The sequence below is a fragment of the Epinephelus moara genome, chromosome 9, assembly GCF_006386435.1.
Source record: "Epinephelus moara isolate mb chromosome 9, YSFRI_EMoa_1.0, whole genome shotgun sequence".
Classification (NCBI taxonomy): domain Eukaryota; kingdom Metazoa; phylum Chordata; class Actinopteri; order Perciformes; family Serranidae; genus Epinephelus; species Epinephelus moara.
Window position 1 is genome coordinate 291,807 of NC_065514.1, and position 17,464 is coordinate 309,270.

The 17,464-nt window shown below is 43.1% G+C and overlaps 2 protein-coding genes across 6 annotated transcripts in view; both read right to left on the minus strand.

The window, feature by feature from the left end:
• Positions 1 to 6,284, minus strand: part of shroom3 (shroom family member 3) — an 85,935-nt gene extending 79,651 nt beyond the window's left edge. For both annotated transcript variants that reach the window (XM_050053413.1, XM_050053414.1), the window contains exon 1: positions 6,120 to 6,284. In XM_050053413.1, coding sequence (XP_049909370.1) covers positions 6,120 to 6,284 — 165 coding nt within the window. The remainder of the gene's footprint in view (positions 1 to 6,119) is intronic.
• The window catches only part of LOC126395751 (uncharacterized), a 58,745-nt gene that overhangs the window by 35,404 nt on the left and 5,877 nt on the right, over positions 1 to 17,464 (minus strand). The window contains exons 5-8 of one of the 4 annotated variants that reach the window (XR_007570487.1): positions 16,129 to 16,680; positions 15,815 to 15,931; positions 13,219 to 14,320; positions 8,060 to 8,077 (exon numbers count right to left, since the gene is read on the minus strand). Coding sequence is in view for 2 of the 4 variants with exons in the window: in XM_050053453.1 (XP_049909410.1) it covers positions 13,719 to 14,320; positions 15,815 to 15,931; positions 16,129 to 16,680 (1,271 nt within the window). In the remaining 2 variants the exon portion in view is untranslated. Of the gene's footprint in view, positions 1 to 6,380; positions 6,533 to 8,059; positions 8,078 to 9,911; positions 14,321 to 15,814; positions 15,932 to 16,128; positions 16,681 to 17,464 lie in introns of those variants that run through there. The other 3 variants (XR_007570486.1, XM_050053454.1, XM_050053453.1) reach the window with 3 other exon arrangements.

Sequence of the window (17,464 nt, forward strand, 5' to 3'; positions counted from 1 at the left end):
GTAGCACAGTGTTAACAATGTTACTGATACTATTCTTTCTCACACCTTCAACTCAAACCACCAAAATATATCATTTAATCATTACAATCATATGCCCCTTTAGTTTGTGGAGTCCCCCAGGGATCAATTCTTGGGCCCATTCTTTTTTCTTTATAACTCCCTACTCTTGGGGATTTACATACCATTGAAAAAGAACTACTGTGGCTCCCTGACACCCCTGCTCGAGTGCATGAATGTCATCAAGGCTTGGTTGGCCCAAAATTTTTTAAATTTAAATGAAAGCAAAACTGAGGTAATCGTGTTTGGACCCAGTGGAGCTTCTGTTGACCCTTCCTTAGCTCTGGGCTCCCTCAGTCACTGTCTTTAGAACAACAGTCACCAACCTTAAATGGAGTCTGGTGGGTTTGGTGATGGTGATTTCAGGGCTGTTTCTGGTTAAACAAAAAGGATCTTACTGTTTAACACAAAGCTCTATCTCTGTAGGGATTTCATAATGTTGTCAGACACTTAAAATAACAATCTGAGCCTGTCAGTGACAAAAACAAACACGTTCATTGGATATAAATTGACAATGCACAAATGCCTGAAGGGTTAAATTGACCTGTTTCGCAGTTTCTCAATACTGGACCAATTTCAGAAATGGTTGTTCCCATTAGTTACTTAATAGAGTCCAGGTTAAGAAGTACGGACGTTGCCCTTTAAGGTCGTCATGGATCTTTTTCAGATTGGGTACAAGTTTTCAAAACTGTGATGGAGCTGCTGGTTTTACACAGTAAGCAGAGCAGATCAAAGCTGAACTAACAGAGGTAGTACATATTCACAGGAGAGAGTTTGGGTTACAACTTAACCACATACCTTTAGTTTGACGATGTAACCTGAGCAGTGTTAGAGCACACATCCAGTTTGATGCCAGTCATGAGACCTTCAGATTAAGACTCATTAAGGCTGTTTAACCTGCGTTGAACCGCCTGGATTAACAGAAACCTTCACTGTGACCTCTGAACCCACCTTAGAAACCAAAAAAAAATCCAACGCACCGATGATAAACAGGCTGAGGGTGGCAAATCTCTCTTATTCCACTCCTGCTGAAAAAGGCCTCATGTGTTTAACCACTCTAACTCATTTTAATCTGAAAATCTGAGACGGTGGCTTCATGCCAGTTCCCTTCATTTGATCATTCCTCGCTCAATCAGATCACTGTTTCACAGCTGAGCAGTTATTGTGACAAGTGAAAGCTAAAATCTGTAAATAACAACAGTGGTTGTGATTAAACACAGTGAAGGTGATGATGGAGAGCGGGATGGAACAGAAACAGGTTTAATCAGCTGTCTGTCCCACTGGTCAGCACATGTTGGAGGACCAACTGTTCTCCTGTTTGATGACTAAGATCCTGTCTACATGTGTACAGATGTTTTTGAGAAGGGAAATATCCCCCCTCCATTAAAAAAAAAACCTCCTGACCTTCATTTAAAAAAATATCTCTGTCTACAGTCAAACTCAAAAACGACTCCAAAGGCTCCAACATTAGCTGTTTTCTGCTGTCTCCACTCACCGTAAATGTAGTGAAGCGTACAGGCTATATTACCTTTTAAAAAACACCTGCTGAAGTTCTCATAACTATTGATTTCCCTCTGATATAAGGACAAAATGGCTCATTCAATGATACAAGTGATGCTCTGGACATGCAGAAGTTTTCCTTCCACTTATAATTGACAACAATTCCACTCTGTCAGCCCAATCACCAGAATAAATGTTGGCATTGTACATTTCTGTAAACGGTCACGGTTGTGTTATATATGTACGTTATAATGTAGTGCATTTGTTAAAACTTTATTTTTCTTAATGTTTCAACACGGCTGTGGTTAACACAACTACTTTCCTACTTGGGTGGGAAAAGATCATGTTTGGGCTTAAAATACCCAGTTTTGCAAACACAGCAAAAGCTCAGTATAAAACGACATTTTTTTTGGCTCTATCCCGGCAGTAAATGCAAGACAGCTGTGTAAAAAATAATCACTTTTTGTGGCACTATCTTTGCAGGAAACACATCAATATCTCAGTAAAAACAACTGTTTTTTGTGGCACTGTCCCAGCAGGAAACGCAGTAATATCTCGGTATAAAACAACTGCTATTTGTGGCACTATCTTTGCAGGAAACGCAGTGATATCTCGGTATAAAACAACTGCTATTTGTGGCACTATCTCAGCAGGAAATGCAGTGATGTCTTGGTAAAAAACAACCACTTTTCATGGCACTATCCACAGTGGTCACATTACAGGTCACTACAAAACACCTACATTTGGTGGCTAAAAAGCAGCTTNGGCACTATCTTTGCAGGAAACGCAGTGATATCTCGGTATAAAACAACTGCTATTTGTGGCACTATCCCAGCAGGAAATGCAGCGATGTCTTAGTAAGAAACAACTGCTATTTGTGGCACTGTCCCAGCAGGAAATGCAGCGATGTCTCGGTAAAAACAACTGCTATTTGTGGCACTATCCCAGCAGGAAATGCAGTGATGTCTCGGTAAAAACAACTGCCATTTGTGGCACTATCCCAGCAGGAAATGCAGTGATGTCTTGGTAAAAAACAACCACTTTTCATGGCACTATCCACAGTGGTCACATTACAGGTCACTACAAAACACCTACATTTGGTGGCTAAAAAGCAGCTTGTAAAGCAGCGATGACTTGCTCAAAAGTAACTGCTTTCATTGTTTGTTGGCCTCAAACACTGGTCTTTAGGGGTCTGCAGCTTGGTAGGCATCTCACACCATCCATCCACCATTCCCTCCACCTCCTGGTGACAAAGTCAGCTCATACATCACGTCACTTAAGACACACTGATATGATACGTTTGAAACAAACAACTATAACATATCTATGGTTTGCAGAAATGTACAAAGCCAACATTTTCTCCTGGCAACAGGACTGACTCTCAAACGTGTCCCAACATCTGCTGGTCCTGACCCAAAACCCTTGTTTCTTGCAGACTTTAAACTGCGGACGCTGAGGTGAATCAAGTAACACCAGGTGCAACAGAAGTCCAAGAAGTGGAGCAGCAATGCTAAAGTAGTCGAGCAGTGCTAACAAAATGTAAAACAAACTGGTGTTGTTGTTTCAGGCGCATGCTCATTACACAAGGCGACAATGGATACACACGAGTTGGATAGATGATGTCATTGTTTTCACACGGATAGAAGGCAACCAGAGATTCTTTAAATCCACACTTTGGAAGGCATTCTTAAAAAAAATCTCTGTTTGAGTGACCTAAAACTCTTCATAGAGGAACGCAGAGAAAAAATCTCTGTACATGTGTAGACAAGGCCTATAAGAAGAGGAAGAAGAGGAGGTTCACGGTGGACGGAGGGCTTCACGACGATGACCTGCAAACTAGTGATCCCGCATTTTAACTGTGTTGTTGTATGAACAAGGAAAGAGACAACAAACAGGGACTTTGGCTGCATATGAAGAAATATGAGGAAAGACAGACGGGGACTGAAAGGAAGTAAAGAGAAAGACAGAAAAGTGACGCCACGCTGAGAAACACAAAGAGACACCGACAGACGGTCGGACATCGGGCAGATGTTGGGTCGGCGCTAACACTGATCTGGGTACAGTACAGAATAAAAGCATGAGTGTGTTCAACAGCACCCAGGAAAACACATAATTCACATTCTTGTCCTATTTTACAGCAGTTTGGCCTCCGTCCCAGAATAACCTCCACACACACACACACATGAACACACACACGAACACACACTAGCACCAGCCTGCTGATTTGCATTTTAATAAAATGAGGCCACCATGGCTGTACAGACAGAGAGGGAATCATTAGTGATCACTTTCCTTTTACAGTAGCTTCACTTAGCTGAGATAAGATAGCATCACTGACCAATCACCAGTCAGTATAAAGCATCTAGAGTCAGCTGTTTGCATTGTGTTATTTTCAGTTAAGGGCGACAGACAAAGGTAAATCGTGAACACAAACTTACAGTGAAACTTTTGAGCACATCATCTCATTGTTTTAAGCGAATCACCCAAAAAGCTCTGAATCAGGAACTCCAGGATTCAAGGCAGCAGACATGTGACTAACAAGCAGTTAGTCATCATTACTGTAACTGGGCACCTGCAGCTGCTATCCCCCAAAATCAACGCCAGTTATAATTTGTTAATTGGTGAGTAACTTTAAAGGGGCAGTTCAGTGTTGGAGATATCAGCCATAGAGATGTCTGCCTTCTCTCCAATGTAAGGAGATGTACACAAACGCCAGAGTGATGCCGGCGCACGTGTTCCCGGGCGCCTATTTTTTAGACCTGAGATAAACTGAGTTCAACTTTTGGAACGCAGCAGCGTGCACCACATGTCATGTGACAAGGAACAAACAATCATAGTTGACAGATATCTTTCCCTTCTTCAATAAAGAAGTAAATATGGAAAAGTTGACCCCACGCTGATCCAACCTGCCGCCACGCTCTTGAAAGCTGGCTCAAGAAAGGTACAAAAGTAGCGCCCAGCACCCGACATCGCATTTTCCAAGCGGTTAAAGATGCGGCATGTGTACGGCCCCTAATGGATCTAGATGTCTCTCAGCTTGTGGTGTGCCAAAAAATTACATCTGAAAACTCAACATCAATGTCTCTTTCCAGAAATCATGACCTGGTTGCTCAAGATAAGACAGACCTTGTTGTGAGCAGTTTCATGTAGGAACTATTTTCTTTCTACTGATCTACATTAGACAATTTATTTTTTTGAATGTAGGTCAGGTTGTTGACCCCTAGTTTAGACTGATTGCTTCACACCGTGCCAAAATGATCTTGACAATCTGTGTTTTTACAAAGCTCTCGTCATGGAGGGGCTGCTAACTACGGTGGGCAATGTTAAAGTGTGTTTGGTTTGTCCGTTCTGGGCTACTGTAGGAACATGGTGATCTCCATGAAGGCGGACCCTGGGTTCCATTTATAAAAATTGCGTACACACAAAATGAGGCCTGAAGAGGCGTATGCTACTTCCCACGGAAAAGTTGTGATCTATAAAAACAGAGTTGATGGAAGAAACTTTGACCCATGATTACAACATTTTGGTGACGGAAAACTGGCAACGCACATGGTGAGGTAGAAACTGACAAATATTTTTTGCCGCACATCATTTTTGGTACATTTTCAGTATGGATCCTATGCACTGCTTTAGAAATGAGCCCCCTGCCCTCTAGGGCTGCAACGATTAGTCGACTAATCGATGACTAATCGACTGTTAAAACAATTGGTGACTATTTTAGTAGTCGACTAATCGGTTTGAGTCATAGAAAAGTACTATAAAAGTACCCCAAAATATGCTTATATTGGCAGCTTCACACACTCTCCCATGACGGTGAACTAAAACCCTTTGGCGTGAGTATGAAACAAGACATTTGATGACATAATTTTGGGGGTTTGGGAGAGACAGGCCGACATTTTTCAACATTTTAACACATTTTTCGATAAAATGATTAGTCGACTAATCGAAGAAATAATCAACAGATTAGTCGACAATGAAAATAATCTTTAGTTGCAGCCCTACTGCCCTTTAAGTAGATATAGACCGGCTCTTTCTAAAATAAGGAAAACACAATGCTTCTTATTTTCAGGTGATTATACACTACAGAAAACATACTTACTATACTGCATTTCTGCCATTATGTCCCCTTAAATCCTACACACTGGACCTTTAAATATGTGTCTTTTGAGCTACCCAACTTTAGGGAAGTGCAGACCTTAACCTGCCCTTTAAAGGTACCCTTTAAACTGCACTCTAGCACTGCTCAGACGGAGGCTATTACAATTACATTGATATTTAAGGACTTGGACTTTTACAGAGGTGATAGCAGGCTATCTTTTCTACTTTTACCTTTAAGGGATGAACACTTCTTCCACCAGTGACCTTACTTATAAATTACAAACAAACATTAGTCTTGTGGATTAATAGGATATAGTTTGATTAGCTGTTATCATTATGTGTCACAGTGACACTGAACAGGTCCCAGTAGTGTGTTGAGGCCCCACATGTCAGAGGTGAACATACCACACATGACATGTGACACATACATGTATATGATGACACAGTAAGGATCAGATTTGTACCTTGGAGATGATGAGCGGCTCTCCGTGCTCCAGGCCGCCCTGCAGGGTGAATCCCCACGGTGCTCCTCCCTGCAGCCGGGCCTCCACCAGCACCCAGCCGCCTCCTCCTCCTCCTCCGCCCGCCGCCTGCTGCTGCTGGAGCCCCGCCCGGACGCCGTTCTCCATGCCCGGCCGGGGGAGCGCTCTCTCCGGGCCCCTCTTGTCCTCTCAGCCCGGGGACTGCACAAAACGGTGTCTCCTTTACGAGCGCATTTCCTCCATTCATTTATAACTCCTCGGTGAGAATAAAGGAGAGAAGGAGGTGTCCGAGCACCGAGCTGCGTTTCCTGCAAAGTGCATTCCTGAAGTGCAGAGAGCGGCTGATCCTCCGGAGAACAGACCCCCAACAACACACCGAAAGCTCCCGCAGGAGTCTGAGGAGGAGGGGAGAAAGTTTACAGACAGGAGAAAGTCATAAAAGTTGGAGATGGACGAAGGTCAGATCAGATATGGTCAGAAACAGAAACCTAAACCTCTCCCTCTCCCTCTCTCTCTGTCTGCCTCTCTTTCTATCTCTCTCTCTTCCGAAAATCAGTTTAGCATCACAATAGGATTTACTGCGACTCAGTGAGCCAGAAGAAAAGAGAGAGACACAGAGAGGTGGAGTGAGACTGAGAGGGGGGACGAGGGAGGAGAGGAGAGGAGAGGAGAGGGTGAGGTAGGCGAGGGAGGAAAAATTAAACAAGTTAAAAAGAAAGAAAGAAGGAGGAAGGTAGGAAATCAGAATTAAGGAGGAAATGGAGGGTTTGGAAATAAAGAAAAAGACAAGATGGAGGAAAAAAGTAGGAAAGAAAAACGGAAAAATGACAAAAAATAACAGAAACTTATAGAAAAAGGAGAATTTAAAAATAAAAACACAGAATAAGTGTGAATAACAGAGGGATCCAGCTCCGCAGTGTTTCCTGTGTGTGTGCTGATGAGTTGTAATCCAATCCTTCACAGCAGAGCTGAACTCTGCAGCAGCAGCTCTGACACTGTCTCCATTCACACTGGGACCAGATTACTGCGCAGAGCCACATTAAACTGTCCGCTGGATCCAATCGTTTACACGCTTCACAACAACCACAGTTTGTATCTGCTGTTTGAGGATCGTGTGTGGCAGGAAACGTCTCATCAGCAGCACAAAGTTAAAGGAATACGTCACCCCCAACATGCCCACCAATTTTTACTGATGTACATTGTGTAATTTGAGGTAACAACGGTCAGTGGAAACCAAAATCATCAACCCACTGAGGTCTGGAGTCAAAATCACACCGAAAATCAAAGTAAAAAATCTAAATCCCCGCTGATCCAGCTCATCAGTTATGTACGCCGCCCGGCTGCCTGTATGACCTCCTGACAACATCTGGGCATGCTCCTGATGAGGGCCTGCTGCACCAGGAGGAACCCAGGGCCCGCTGCACCAGGATGAACCCAGGGCCCACTGCACCAGGAGGAACCCAGGGCCCTCTGCACCGGGAGGAACCCAGGGCCCTCTGCACCAGGAAGAACCCAGGGCCCGCTGCACCAAGAAGAACCCAGGGCCCTCTGCACCAGGAAGAACCCAGGGCCCACTGCACCGGGATGAACCCAGGGCCCACTGCATCGGGAGGAACCCAGGGCCCGCTGCACCGGGAGGAACCCAGGGCCCGCTGCACCAGGATGAACCCAGGGCCCGCTGCACCGGGAGGAACCCAGGGCCCACTGCACCAGGAGGAACCCAGGGCCATCTGCACCAGGAAGAACCCAGGGCCCTCTGCACCAGGAGGAACCCAGGGCTCACTGCACCAGGAGGAACCCAGGGCCCGCTGCACCAGGATGAACCCACCACAAACCAACCGCACCAGAGTTCCTTTGGAACCGGACTGAGACCAGCTCTTCAAGAAGGTCTCGGTCTGGTTGTTTTGGTGCACACCTGAGTGTGATTGCTGTGTTCACACCTGCCCAAACGAACCGCACTGAGGGGGAAAATGAACTTGAGTTGGATTGAACCGAACCAAACAGGGCAGGTGTGAAAACATCCTTAGTTTTAGGCCCACAAAATTTTATATATTCAGGGTCATACTTGCTTTTGGCCACGTAGTCGAGCTAGTTTTCTGTCTCTTTTATATAGCTGTCCCTTATTTACTCACCCTACAGCAGGAAACAGAACTTCAGAATAAAAGCTTGTGCTAGAAATTCACTGTAAACTTGACACATTCGCGAGTCACTTGTGGTCCAATCAAAATGGACCAACGACCCACATTTGGACTGTGACCCACCAGTTGGGAACCACTGCCTTCGATGGTCCTTTAGTACAGCGATGAACAAGACTTTTTTAGGCGATCAAAATATTACAATTAACTTTAATTAACTGAAAACACACTGAAATTGCGACAGTGATGGCTACTCTACAAATTTGGGGTTAAACCATGGTCATGTCACCTAATCATGGTCGCCATGGTGGCAACTTGTCCACTGACGGCACCCACCTATCACTCAAAGCAGCTACACCCTTATGGATAACTTCTAGCCTTAATAAAAATGTAACGCTGCCATGAATGTTGAAACTAGCTATAGAGACCAGGCTGCAAACATTTTATTTCTGCTCTTAAGTTGGGCATTTTAGCATGGGGGTCTATGGGTACTGACTCGCTCTTGAAGCCAGCCTCAAGTGGCCATTAGAGGAGTTTCAAACTGCAGTCAGGTCACAGCTGGGGCCCAGTTTTGCAATCTGTTACTCATATCTGAATCAATCCCAAACCCAACCTGACTCATTAATAGGAGACCCATAAACCTTAACTGTTATCAAACAGGCTGCTGGCAGTGGGATTTCACACATTCCAGCCTGATCATGTGAGAGCAGCTTTTCCCAACCAGAGGACGATCATGTAATCTGTTTATCTGAGAGCAGAATCCACAACATTTACAAGGTCTTCATCAGGCAGTGAGGTTTAATCCACAGTGACATCAGTCAGTAAGGTTCAGGTGAAGCAGCCAGTCCTTCAGCCTGAGCTGGTTGTGTTGGCAGTTGGGAACGTGCTTTGATGGTGTCATCGAGTGTATCAGCTAACAGGGTCAAAGGTCACAGGGGTTTATAAAGAGAGGACAGGAGCACAGTGTCTGGATAAAAACAGGTTCAGATGACACAGAAGATGTTTAATCAAACATCAGGAGACTACAGTGTTGATGCTCTGTCTGAGGCTCAGTCTGATGGATTCAGGTCAAACAGACGTCAAGGAAAAGACAGAACACTGTCCTTACTGACAGGAGAAGATAAATTTTAAACTGCAGGGTTTGAAGGTGAACTTCAACTCTGAGATTCTGAGATCGCAGCGAATTTTAAACAACAGAGTGCCATTTTTGTAGGACTATTTTCTTAAGTGGACATTAGAGTATGTAGTTATCTGAGGTCGCCATCTAGAGGTGAGCATAAGAATTGCACCTTGCTTTTTCTGAAGACCCTTCGAAGCTGGGGTGTCGGACTCATTTTAGTTCAGGGGCCAGATACAGCCCAATTAGATCTGAAGTGGGCCAGACCAGTGAAACCACTGCATGATAACCTATAAATATCAACCCCTTCAAATGTTCCAAGATGGCAATGAAGTGATGAAGGTACTTACTTTCATTTTAATTCAATAGATAGCTGGAGTCAAGTGACCTTTTTAATAATTACCCTTAAATAATACTTTCAATAATATCAGAACAATAATTTGTGAAGATTATCTAGTAACTGTATGATTACTGATGCAGGTTTTCAAAGTAAACAAGGACGAACCAAACAACACACACGTTCCCCTGCTCTTTATTCTGTACACTGAATAATATATTTTATATTACATATAAAGGCAAAGACAAATTCCTGCACGTTTACTCAAATACAGTTAAAGTGATTCTGATAAGGCACTGAGTCAACTTTAAACCAACATGTGCAAACACCAAACAGATAAAAGAATATAAATCATTCTTATATAAATGTGCAAGTCATAAAAAAATAATCGTTATTGCTTTAAAAGATTTTAACCAAAACCCAAATGTTTGACACTGAATAAGAACAGAAACATTTAAAAATCTTTACATGCATAGATTTTTTTTTAAAGACAATTACTTGAAGATCTGCAAACTTTAAATATTTTCTGTAGCTGTGCAGCAGCTGATAATTAGAAAACTAATAAAACAAGTTGGGAATAAAAAAGGTAAAGTAACAGTTTCAGACTTCTGATTAAAAGAAGTTACAGTACTTAGATGTTATAATCGCCCGTTAGCATCACAACGTGTTAAATGATGAAGATGAGCACATTTAAATCTGATTACTTTCTCTGCAGGTCTTCCAACTCGACATTTCCAAAACTGCAGATTTTATCCTATAAATGCTGAAGCTAAAATAAATAAAAGGGGCATATGACAAGTCAGATCATTGTTCGAACATATTCTCTGAATTTTCTTCAGAAAACAAAAGTGTAACACTCTGTAAATGCAGCCCTAAATATTAAAACATGTGTCTTTAAATCTGCATTTATATAAACCCTCATTTTAAATGGTGGAATGAATCTCGTCACTGTGACATTTAAAACAACACAGTGGCACAAAAGTGTAATTTCAGCACAGGGAATGAAGCTGACGTTGAATTTTTGTCCATCTTTCCTAGTCTTGTGCAATTTATTATTTATTATTTGTTTATGGGGAGGCCCTCTGGTGAAGTTTTGGCAACAAATTTAAGATACTGTAGTGCTTTAAGAACACCGGTATGTCCATCTATTGTCTTTAGGTTAATTCAGTTGTGGCTTCACCAATGAAAGTGGTATCCATACCAAGATGCGTTAGCTCAACGTGGCTCAGACTGACATGGCCTTGGTGACACACTGACTTTTCTTCTAGCTCCACCAACAGATAAAAATGTCCACTTGTCAAACACTTTGTTTCATAACAGGAAGCCTCCATCGTGGCAGAGATGCTAACCTTACACATGCTAACATGCTAATATTAGCATTACCTTTGGCAAGTCAATATTCCAGAGTGTAGCATAGTGAGCTAACTTGCTAATGCTAGCATTCTGACAGTCTAAATCAGGGGTAGGCAATCTGCAGCTTTTTAACCCTTCTCCATTGGCTCCCTGTGTCTTTGACAACAAATTATATAGAAATTAATATTATTTTTTCTTAACATTTTAATTTTCGTTCATCACTGTTGAGGCCCTTAAGTGATTCTTACATTTTCCAGTTGTTTAAATGCCTACACAGCCTACACACTGAATAAAAAAAAAGTTTTAGCATTTCATCAACTGTGTGCGTCATACGTCTACGGCCTGGTGCCTTTTCCGAAAATTTGCCGAATCTCAACAGCGATGGCTGAGCTTGAGTCACTTTAACAAGGCTAGCTATTGATTCCAAATCCAAAAAAGAAAAAGAAAGCGTCTTGGAGGAAAACAGAGAAACGCTGCAAAGTTTAAATACCAAAAAATTATAAATAGTCCACTGCAGAGTAACTATTTTGTTGTAAAACATATTGATGAATGCTAATTTAGACCTATTAGGAATGTTTATAGACTAATTTGGATTAAATAGTCTGTGTTGCCGTCATTATAAGCCACATATATATATTGCAGCTCCAGACAGATTTTTAAAAATTTTGATAGTAAAGGTTGCCAACCCCTGGTCTAAACATATGTAATGACCTTCTAATTATTATCGTTCATGTATGTAAATTAGATTTCTTTGTGATATCTAAACATTATTAAATATTAATTATTAGTGAATGAATGTAAAGTGGGAATGCTACAAATGTTAGCATTAGTGCTGTTAACATGCAAGCAGTCGCATTAGCATATGCTGTTAGCATGTTATTAAAGTAAAATGGATAGTTTAGCCTTAAAGGCTGCAATTTAATCACTCGGGACAATATTTACCGTCAACGTACGTCCACTAAAAGTTTGTTTTTGTTACTGACAGGATCAGATTGAGAAGTGTCTGACATCGTTATAGAAAGGATCCCTACAGAGTTAAACTGTTTTTTGTAAAAGTAAGATTATTTTTGTTCGATCAGAAACAGCTCCGATACCACCATCACCAAACCCACCAGACTCAATTTAAACAGTCATGTTAGTGTGTATAGAGGCAGCATGTTTTCACATCTAACTGGGTGAATTAAGGGTTAATTTCAACCAAACCAGAGTTGGTGATTGTTGCAACAGTGGAGACACAAACAGAGGCAACTTTTGTGACTCTTATTTTGTTTCTGTCCACTTCAAATGAAGTGTGTGTAATGAGGATAAAATGACTTAATTTCAGTGCAGTCTGGTGGGTTTTACAACAGTGATTTTCAGGGCTGTTTCTGGTTAAACAAAAAGATCTTACTCCTCAACATAAAGCTCTATCTCTGTAGGGATCCTTTCCAGAAATTGTGAGACACCTAAAATAACAGTCCGAGCCTGTCAGTGATAAAAAAGCACTTCAGTGGACTTAAATTGACAGTGCAAAAGTGCAAAACAGGGTAACAGGGAAAACAGAGTTGGAAAATACTTAACTTACCCTTTGGGTGTACTGTGTGTTGGCATATTTCGGTGCCTGAACGTGCACATCAGTGTTGTTAGTATTGGGACAGACCTTTAGTTGTGTTTCTTACTTTCTATGCTAGAAATAGCTGAATGTAATTTCTGTGATATTCCAGCAAAGACTGTAGTGTCACTTTAAGGTGCTGCAGTTGGTAAGTTTCACTCTTTACGATCTGCATATTGACAAAGCTGGCAGCCCGATCTGACAGCTGACATTCAGCCATGCTGAGGTCTTACTGCAAAGATTGTGTTGCAATTTTAAGGTGGCGTTTTACAGTGCTGGGAACTCTGAAACAATAAGCTAGACTTTCATTTATCCCTTGTCAAATTAAGGTCACATTGTGGACGGCCATCGTCTCGTTAGTTTCTTGGGATTGTACAAGAAGTGATGCTTTGGTAGTCAAGTCAATGCAAATTCTGAAAATGTGATGATATTAATTTTTGTGGGGATGCAATTCCTCCAAGCCTTATGGGGCAGCATATACGCCTATAAGTGACCGAGACAGACCGGTTGTTTTGGTGCACACCTGAGTGTGATTGTTGTGTTCACACCTGCCCAAACGAACCGCACTGAGGGGGAAACAAACTTGAGTTCGACTGAACTGAACCAAACAGGGCAGGTGTAGAAGCACCCTTAGTTTCATCCCGAAATGTCACTGACCCAGAAGGTAAAAGCTCAGAGCAATTGAACTTCAGAGTCTATCTGTGAGGTGTAAAGTCTCAGCTACACAACACCAAAGGCTGCTGAAAGGTTTAGTATGTGTGGCGTCTTTGCTCTCTCCAATTAGAGCTCAGTCTGTCTGAAGCAATACTGCCACACGATATATATAGAGGGCTTTCTGACAGTATTCTCATCACTAACTGGGTTGCAGAGATGTTGGAGACAGACGCTGACCCTGTTGAACCTCATACAGGTTTCTAACAAGGTCCAATGTGGAATGAGATGACAGCTGATGAGTCATGTTGTCATCGCCATAAGGAAGCTAAGACTTAGGTTGAAGAAAAAAACAAAACCCCAGTGAGACTGACTTGAGCTTTACAAACTGTGAGAACTAAACCTCCTCTGACACGCTGTGGATCGTCTCTATTATCCTCTTCTTCAGTTTTTTCACTTTGCCTGGCGGCGTCTCGTTCAGACACTCCTCCACATACTTTAGAAACCCAGCATGTGGCGACACCATCTGGCTTTGACATAACGTCCTCATGAAGTCCAGCACCTCGCTGCTGGGGGGCGGGAGGCGACGGCTCGCTCGCTTCCGTCCTGACACTCTGCTGTCAGTGTGAGAGGAAGACGTGGAGGGCGAGGACGAGGGCGAGGAGTGCCGAGAGTCTGGGGGAGTAGGCGAAGGAGGTGCTTCAAGGTTCCGTGATGTGATGTTCAGTTTGGTAGCAGTGTGGTTGGCACCGTGGTAATGGCTGCTAACGACTTGGGTGTCCAGGTGGAGGAGAGCGGACTCCTGCGGTTGGCTGAAGTGGAGTTCGTCGGGACGCTCGTCCTCGTCGCAGGAGTCGCAGAGGAACATCAGGTCTCGGTAGTGTTTCCACTTTGGAAGGTAAAAGTCCTCCGAACCACACGTTTTGTTTGAGCTCACCGCCTTGTGTTCACGTTGGAAGATTGTTCGCAAGTTCCTGAATTTTGTCTTTATGTCTTCCACTGAAGAAGGAAGAATTACAGAAACTGTTAGCCTCCACAGCTCTGGGAAACGGTGTGAGGAATCATTTTGTCAAAAGGTAACTTTGGTGTTTTTCAACCTGGACCCTATTTTCCCACGTGTTTGTGTCTAACTGACTAATGGGCCACTGTCAATGTTCGTCCACTTAAATTGTTTGTTTTTGCCACTGACAGGCTCAGATTATTCGTAGTGTCTGACATCATCATGGAACGGATCCCTACAGAGATAGACCTTTTGTTAAAGAGTAAGATCTTTTTTTTTTTTTAACCAGAAACAGCCTTGAAATAACCATCACCAAACCCACCAGACTCCATTTAAATAAACAGTCATTTTAGCATGTATACAGGCCGTACATTTTCACATCTAACTGGGTGAATTAAGGGTTTATTTTACCAGACCAGAGTTGGTGATTGTTGTAACAGTGGAAAGACGAACTAAGGCGGCTTTTGAGTGTTTTATTTTGTTTCTGTAGACTTTGAATGAAGTGTGTCTTACTAGGGCTGACCCAAAAAATTCTAAGCTTCGAAGCTTCGTTCGATGGCATGGGATTCGATTGTGAAAAAAAAAAATTGAAGCTTCTGCGCTTTTTTTTCCGTTTTTTTGGGGGAGGCCTTAAACGCAACACTAACCCAACAAGCGCACTCAGAGCCGCTCTGAGTCTGGTGTCAGAGACACTTATGATGCTCTGAGTTGCGTATCTGTTTGATTGTGCTGCAGTGTGCGCCGAGGGTTTTAATTTAAGGTGCTCACAGACTCGGGTGCGCTATAAGCGGAGTGGACTCTGCGAGGAATGTCTGCAGTCATTCGGGCTTCCATAGTCGAGCGCACTTCCGCGTTGTAGTTTCCTGTAAAAATGTCTGTGAAACACTACATTACCCCCAATTCTTGCGCATTTCTGTCATGGCGATGTGAAAAATACACGTCGAGCAGTCTTTTGAGTGACACTGGTGCGTGGAGTGGAGTCCGCGTGGTCGTAACATCTGAGCTTTGCGCACACAGGGCTTGCGGACGTCCGCTTTTAGTCTGCGCGGACCTCCGCAGAGTCGTGCCCCCACCCCCCGTCGAATGCTTCGAATTAAATTCGTTCTGAGCTCCGAAGCTTCGAATGTCCAAAACTGGAGTCGAAGGTCAGCCCTATGTCTTACAGTGATAAAATGACTGTTTATTTAAATGGAGTCTGGTGGGTTTGGTGATAGTAATTTGTAGTGTTTTTCTGGTTAAACAAAAAGCATCTTACTCTTTCACACAAAGCTCTATCTCTGTAGGGATCCTTTCCATAATGTTGCCAGACACTGAAATAACAATCTGAGCCTGTCAGTGACAAAAACAAACACTTTTAGTGAACGTGAAGTCACAGTCGTACATGCCCAGCCTGTTTTGGGGCTGCTAGCTGCTAGATATATATCGCTCTGTGTTAAAGTCAAAGTTATTCTTCTGACACACTACAGTGTAACACAAATAACCATCATTGTTACCTGAGAATGGAACTGGTTCGTTGTCAGACAGCAGGTTGCTCAGCGTCTCCAGCAGGCTCTGTCTCAACAGCCTGTTCCTGTAGCTCTCTGACTTGTGGTTCCACAGACAGCTGTGCTCTGCAAAAGGCACATTATGAAGTATTACTCCTCTCATGCCACCTTTATTGTAAACCAGCACCCAGATACTTAGTCATCCCATTCTTAACTGTTGAGACAAAAGTAACAGTGGAGTGAAGGCGTCTGCCTGGTCTGCACACACCCACACTACCCTTTATTTTTAAATATTCAGCAGTAACATCAAAGATGCCACCAACCTGAGTAAAACGAGATGAGCTGCTGGACTTTGGCCTCGTTCCAGTGGCAGCGAGAGTCGACGCTCAGTCTGCTGTCGGGCTGAACTGAACCAGAGAAATTCAGAGGAGAGGTACAAGGTTTGGTGTCCAGCAGTGACGTAGACGGAGAGGCAGGGAGTGTGGCAGCAGCTGTTTGGCTCACTAGCCTGAGATTATCTGAAGACTCAGAGAGGAAGATTTGGTACGCGGCGCTGGTTTTGGCATCGTCGCTGGAGGGAGCGGAGCAGTTGTTGAACCTGACGTTGATTTGGGTGGAGCTGGAGGAGAAGCTGCTCAGGGTGGAGGAGGGCGTTTGGTTTCCATGTTCCAGATCCTTGTCCTCCTGTGGCGTGAGGATCTGCAGGTCGTCTTGGCTGTCGTCCTCTTCGCAGGACTCGCAGAGGAAGAGCAGCTGCTGGTAGTGTTTCCACTTGGACACGTAGGGTTTGTCAGATGCTTTGCTCGCCTGCACCGCCTTGTACTCACGGTTGAAAACTGTCCGCAGGTTCTTGAACTTGCACTTCACGTCTTCAACTGCAAAACAGCAACAAAGGAATCACTTAACAAGCGCCCATGAATAAATACTCACATCTACCGTAACTCATTTCTCAGATTTATAGTGTTTGTTGCTCCTTCTTTCAGATTTTAATAAGTCTCTTTGTTGCTCTGCAAAATTAATTCAACCAAGTTAAACCATATTTTCTAACACTGACTCAAATGATGGTTTAATCTGACTTTTATAGTAACAAACCTGACAACTATCACCAACTCTGCAGCTCTAAGAAACTTCTGCGACACTTCAGCTCATAGTTTTGGTTTTACAGAATGTTTTACAACATTCACTGAAGGGGAGCATTAAGCAGCTAAAGAGAATCATTCTTAAGAGTTGGTGGAGACCAAATGAGAGCTAAAAGGAGAATAAATATCAGGGCTAGGTTGAAATAATCAGTGCATCCGATTCAAATCGATCTTCATTTGAATTGACCAATTGATCTCTTAATATTAATAATAATAAAGTTTTTTCCCACCGATGTGTGAAGCTTTAACTCCGTTAATGTCGCCAGTAGTAAACGGGCGTTAGCGCTAAATTATTAACGACTGTAGTCTCGAGAAGCTCCGACGTTACCTGTTCTTTTATATGGGCTGTTTACTGCTTACGTTTTTTATATTTCGGTGTCATTTATTATCGTGCTGCAGCGTCTCCTCCTGCTGTCTGTGCGTCCTGGTTGCTGCGCCACTTTTACGCACACACACAGACACAAGCCCTTTTTAAACAGGAATTGTGCAAATTTGCAGGAAAGCCCAATCAGTCTTTTTT